The following is a 6,790-nucleotide window of genomic DNA, read 5'->3' on the forward strand; positions in this document are numbered from 1 at the left end:
AATAAACCAGCTTATATGAAAATTAGCCTACAGTCAGTTACAATACATTTGAACAGACATGCAAGGGTGGTGAGTTGTTTTATAACAAGCACACCCAGGTAAAATAAGATGTCAACATTTCTAGTAAACACAGAAACACAAAGAAATGTTTTCTATCTCTTGACCTTTAAATCCATAGACGCGAATGTCATCGCCAGTGGGCGTTGGCCTGTATTGTAGAGTATATTGACAAATATGGCTAAAGTGACTAAGTAGGCTTAAAGTGTTATAATGACCATATATTAAAACTTTTAGAATTATCTTGTCATAAGTCTGTTAATGTCAATATGCCTCCCCTTCATTTCTCTCTCTCACACACACACACAAAGAGAACATTATCCACCACCTCTTCCATGACTCTGAAACAGCATCCCCCTACCCTCATTCAATCAGCCCTGAAAATCAGACAAAAGGGAAGAAAGAGGAGGGAACTAGAAACAAAAGTAAACTGAAAGGAGAGGATAGTGTTTCACGGAAGACAGGAAAGCTGGTGGTACCATCTGCCTCTAAGGACTATGGGACTTCCTGTTGATTCCAAGGCAGTGTGGTGAAGATTGTGGTCTGGTGATTATCACCTGTTGGACTCTTTGACCCCAACACCTCATCGCTCTGCCTGTGTGTATGTGTGTGTGTACGAGTGTGTGAGAGAGAGAGAGGATTTCATCTTTGTACATTGCAATAATATGCATTCTTCAATAATATACATGACTCTGCTTTAGTCTTCCTCTGGCAATGGTGCATCTGGTCTAGTATGGGGTTGGGTCCGTGCCAGATACGCTGCCCATTTGCTCTGGAGTGGGCTGTGATTCTCATGAATCTTAAGAGCAGATGAAAGCTGATTAGCAGGTGAAAAGCTCATTTAATTCAGGAAACTCTCTGAATATTTCACGTTCGAACTTTTTTAATCACCCGGCAAATTAGTCAAGTCAGTTTATTTCAAACAAGACTGTAGTTTCATTTGAATAGCTCAGAAGATGAGGAAGGCGACTGTCCCGCTTTATCTCACTACACTCACATAATTTTATAATTTTGTTACAGGATGTAGTGTTGACTGATATTAAAAATGGCCTTTCAATAGGTGGCATTGTAATTCAATACAGTGGTTGCAGCAGAGACTTTCTAATGAGGAGACGCATCATTCAAAAAATTCTCCATAAAAATGCATGGGGCTAGTATGTAACGCCAATATGACAGTTGTCTACACATATCCTGCCCCTTCCGTGGCAAAAAAGCCGACATGTGAATATTCATGTGATGTGTTGTGAATACATCGTGCCAATCATGTGTTGTGATCTCGCCACTGGAGCAAAGTTGGTGTCGTGATGAATTTCTGCCGAATAGATGCCCGATAAGTGCCCAAAAAGCGTTACAATATGGCTGTCGAGTGGAGGAACTTGCCTAAAAAGGACTTTGGTTGCAGTGGATAAGCTTGAGCATTTCTGGTTGGTTCTTGAATGAGATCTGAATTTGGAGATACTGAAATATTAAAAGGTAATATCTAGCAACAAAAGAATGGTTCTAAGCAGCATAAATTCCTCGCAGACCATCATTCGTAGACCTATATAGCATTCCTAACAATAGCTTTTTTTTTTTTTTTTTGTCCACAGTACTATTTGGACAAATAAGTATTATTGGCCACTAAATGTAGGTCAAATTAAAGTCTTCAGTATACAGACCACCCTTTTCCTTTAATGTAAGCACGGTGAGAGAGAGGAGTTAAAAACCTATTCATTTTATTCGATGAAACTGTACAGATACAAATGAGACCTTGTCGCATCAAAAACAAATCAGGTAGAAAACAGCAAATATTTTCTTATAAATACATATATTCTTTTGCACAAAAATGTGACTATTTACATAACATGTATCTGTGCGAGTTTGCATAATCTTACAACTATTCACATGCATACAGCCTACCCTACAGTAAACCAACTGATATTTTAACTCCCATGGTGATTGTCTATGGGGTTGATGACTGTATGAGGAAGATTACTGTGTAAAAAAAAAAAAAAAAATTGAAACACTTTGTTAACACACATTTAAAACCAAACAACATGTTCAGTCAAAGGCAGGCTATGCCAAATGGTTTGAAGCGGAGACATTGCTATTAAACATAAAAAAAAAAGAAAATGTCTGTAAAATACAAAATTATCAAAATGTAGGGACAAGATCAATATGACAAGACAATGATAGACAAGTGCAAACAACAAAAAAATTATGTGGTATGGGCTTTGCAACTGAACAATTTTAAAAACAATAAAAGCTTACATAAAGTGAAAAATGATACAACATTAACTATGAAGCAGGGTTATGTTCACTGCAATTGGCACATTTCATATAGCCTATGGCACATTTTGAAGAAACAGTCCCGAATTCCTGGTCAGAATTCGCAAAACAGCATTATGTAAAATGTTCTTTGGATTAGTTCTTTTTTCCTATCAGAAAGTCTCTCGGCTTGTGAGGGGTTGAGGCCGGACGGTTCTCAGCTAAGTTTTAAGAGGCCTTGTCTTAGAACAGTCATCCTTCGCATTCGACACATGAGGGCCCCCTCCCTCATTATCGTTCATAATTTCAGCACTTTGTTAACTTAGGGGTGCAATTCAAATGTCTTTTTCCATACTCTGTACAATGTCGCAAGCATACAGACGGATTACACGGTCGTCTCGCCTTGGTTGCTGTTACTCAGTCGTTTGTAAAACCTGCGCCAAGACTGAAGCGTTTTGCCAGACCAGATCCAAAAGCCAGAGGTAATTCCCACGATCATGGTCATCAGGTATTTAATCATGAACACAGTGAAGTCCGGTGTCATGGGCGCAAAGTTGTTAACTGGGCACGGCACAGCGAAGCGCTTACACGTCTGCATGTGCCAGGTTTTTTCCCACTGCTCTCTGAAAGCCTGTTCGTAGAAGTAGCAGGCGATGACGATGGTCGCGGGGACTGTATACAGCACACTGAACACCCCGATGCGGACCATGAGCTTCTCTAGTTTCTCCGTCTTGGTCCCGTCATGCTTCATGATGGTGCGAATGCGGAATAGGGACACGAAGCCGGCGAGGAGGAACGACGTGCCGATGAAGAGGTATACGAAGAGGGGCGCCAGGACGAAGCCGCGCAGAGCATCCACGTTATAGATGCCCACGTAGCAGACACCGGTCAAGATATCACCGTCCACCTGACCCATGGCAAGGATAGTGATGGTCTTCACCGCAGGCACTGCCCAGGCTGCCAGGTGAAAGTACTGAGAGTTGGCCTCGATGGCTTCATGCCCCCACTTCATCCCGGCTGACAGGAACCAGGTGAGCGAGAGAATGACCCACCAGATGGAGCTAGCCATGCCGAAAAAGTACAGGATCATGAACAGGATGGTGCAGCCCTCCTTTTTGGTTCCCTGTGCCACCGTCCTGAAGGCGTCGTCTTTAAACTTGTCGATGCAGACCACTTTGTCTTCAAGGAGGAACCCTGCCGCGTAGGCCACGGCCACCATGAAATAGCAGCCGGACAGGAAGATGATGGGTCGCTCCGGGTACCGGAACCGCCTCATGTCCACCAGATACGTGAGCACCGTGAACAGGGTGCTCACGCAGCAAAGTATGGACCAAATCCCCACCCAGAGCCGTCCGAATTTCATCTCCTCTTCGCGGAAGTACATCAGCCCCAAGCTGTGGGGTTCCTTTGGCTCACAGGGGGCGCCACAGTCCTTCACCCCCATAAACTGGTAGTTGAGGTAGGGGGGGACGGAGAGCTGCAGCGGACACGTAAAAGGCTGGCTTGGTCGGTCACCAATGGGTGGGAGACGAGTGATCTCTGGTCGGATAGGCGTTGGGTCGGACGTGGGGGTATCGGTGTCGGTGGTGTTTTGACCCACGCATATCTCTCCGGCTCCGTGCACCGGGAAGTTCTCGCAGCGCAATCTCTCCGGCCACTGGAAACCGAACTTGTTCATGAGCGCCTCGCAGCCTTGTCGTGCCCGTTCACACAGCGACCTGCACGGTGGGATGGCTTGCTCAAGCACTGTGCATACTGGTGCGTACATAGAGCACAGAAAAAACTTAAGGTCCGGTGAGCACTGCACCTTTACCAGTGGGTAGAACTGGTGTACCTCCAAACCGGCGTCTTCTTGGTTAGTGTGACCCAGAAGATTTGGCATAATGGTCTGATTGTAAGCGATGTCTGTGCACAGGGGGATCGAAATAGGTTGACAAAAGCCGTGCTCCGGTACAGAAATGCCCTTCTCTCCGTGGTACTGACCGCCACACGGTTGAAACAGCAGGAACCCTACCACCAATGCGCACCTCGCCAATAGAACAAAGTCCCAGGTTTTAGTTACCGCCATGATGATGAATGGCTAACACACTCAGCACAGTGAGATTTAAAAAGTTGCCTTTGCTTCGTGTAACGAGGGTTCCTAATGAAATCAATAAATGTTTTGTAGTTTCCTTTCAAGTTTTGGCAAAATGGTTTTCAATAGAACAAATAGGCTACAGGCTACCTTAAGCGTTTTTTTCAGCTGCACAGGGTATCCTTCACATTCCTTTATCCCCGTAGTTCAGCCACTCAAGGAAAATGGTGGATAGTTAAGTTTTCCATGCTCCAATTAAAATGTGCAAAGAAAAACAAGTCCGACCGAATGAACAACGTGGATGCGCAGAAGTTTCTAATGCTCTTCAAGTTGTTATAATCCTTTTAGCGATGTACTTGATACCGTTAGTTACCGCAGAGTCATACGTGTAACGTTGTGGATCAATTTTCCTCTGGATTCACTGTGTCCACTACTTAAGTAGGCAAGCCACTCCACCGAAAAGTTTAGTCGAATCCGCATGGCATTCCAGCACTCCTTTACGTAAAGAAAATGTGTGCCTGTGCCGAAAAATCTTGACAATAGAAAGTTCTGAACTATCCTACATTGCACAACGACCCACAATGGACATGAGTGTACCGGATTTATGAGCTTTCCTCTAGCATCAACGCCTATCTTCGCTCTAAAAAGTTTCTACATTGGCTCCACAATCCCGAAGAGATGATACGCCGGTTTCTAGAAGCCCCCCATTCACAACACCTCGACTCGCACTGTGGGGCGCCTTGAAACTTAGTCCTCTTGGCCAATCGCATGCTTTGTTTTTCTTAGCCCTACATCTCCCATTGGACATCGGATTCGAGACCGAAAGGGCGGAGATGTTGGAAGTTTCTTTAATGAAGTGCTTTTTCGAATTATGTCGCTATAAAGATTCCCGTGTGACTTCAGAATAAGCTTCATATCAAACTCTTTTGGTTGTTGGTAAAAGAAACGCATTGTTTTATTTGCACAGTCTTATTTTTGAAAGCGCAGTTGCGCATTTGAACCCCCAAATCTGTTACGTTGGTGTCTTATTTCGAGGTAGAGTGAAAAAGCCCCTCATTGTTTCCAGTAGGCTTATAGATTTGTGGAAATCGTAGATAAACCAACTCCACACGACTTTTTTTTATTAACTACCAAAAGCAACATGAATGTATTTCTTAATTGAATATACCAAGTCACCCATTTCCTTCTCCAAATGTGCACCCAGACTATGACCAGACTAAATCTGTTTTAGAATTGTTAATTCCATTAGGGGCCAATGCTATTTTTTTTTTATTTGAACATCATTAAATTAACTGACGCATTGCAAAACCAATTAAGTTAAAGCCAATTTGGCATCACCTCGATAACGAGAAACATTTTGGCCGCTAATCAGTATAACAAGAAAGGTGATGAAGAGGGAGGAGTTACCACATAACTGCAAACAAATGCAACGTGCCACAAACGAGAAATTCGAGTCGGAAAATTAACATTTGGTCTGGTCTTTCCTGAGAGGCCTTGTTAATATTTAAGGTAAAGTATGGAAAAGTATTGTGGGATTTCCATCTTTAGTATGATAGTGACACTAGCCTACAGGAGTGTTTACACCCAACATAAGCACACTTTAAAAAATAAATGTGTCTACATATTTACAAGCCTTTTATGTGTTACTTGATTTCCATTGTATGGTGTTTGATTTTAACTGCATGGTTTCTGTATGGAATTTTGCTTTATTGTAAAATGCTACTATCTTTAATATATTTTTTAAATGCCATGTAGTAAAACATGTCATAGTATGTCATAGTAAGTCTAGGAACATATTTCATAATGATGCGAATGATTCATGACACAAGTGGGCCAAAAACCTGCATTACTGAGCGATAGCCATGCCAATGTATTGCTGAAGGGGGAAAGAAGGCAGAAATAATTTACAGCTGAGACAGCGTGCTTCCTCTTCCATAGACGTGTAGTGGGTGCAGGTTAGTGCAAGAAGCCAGGCCAGTGACAAACCACCATAATAATGGTTATATTTATAGATCTGTTTACGGCAGAGAGTGGGGACGGTCGGCGCTAAATCACAGTGGAATGCAGGAACTCTGGGCTTTGCTGCTGCAATCCTTCACGTGGGATTAAGGAGTATGGCTAATGATGTGTGGGTTAGGAGGAACCATAGACTGTTATTATTGCAAATATCCCATTGTACCCAGAATGCATGCATGTGTGTGTGTGTGTCTTGTCCCGAAATGTGATCATGCAAAAGAAGTCTGCAGGTTGTTAATGACGGAATCAACCCTTCTTCTTCTGTTTGTGTTTGAGAGATAATGTGTGGAGTATAATGTGGCTCTCAGGTCACTCCCATGCCTGAGGGCCTGTCCTTTAGACAAAGGAGATGATCAGGGCTTAGATGTTGGGTTACTCTGGGAACAGGTGGGATTC

At 43.2% G+C, this 6,790-nt stretch overlaps 1 protein-coding gene across 1 annotated transcript; it reads right to left on the reverse strand.

Moving 5' to 3' along the window:
* Positions 1–1,755: 1,755 nt before the first annotated feature.
* On the reverse strand, positions 1,756–5,159 carry LOC121698570 (frizzled-7-A-like). The gene has a single exon (XM_042080777.1). It carries the CDS (start codon positions 4,370–4,372, stop codon positions 2,690–2,692), a length of 1,683 nt encoding a protein of 560 aa, XP_041936711.1. The 5' UTR covers positions 4,373–5,159; the 3' UTR covers positions 1,756–2,689.
* Between the last annotated feature and the right edge of the window lie 1,631 nt (positions 5,160–6,790).

Source organism: Alosa sapidissima, chromosome 23 (assembly GCF_018492685.1).
Source record: "Alosa sapidissima isolate fAloSap1 chromosome 23, fAloSap1.pri, whole genome shotgun sequence".
Classification (NCBI taxonomy): Eukaryota; Metazoa; Chordata; class Actinopteri; order Clupeiformes; family Clupeidae; genus Alosa; species Alosa sapidissima.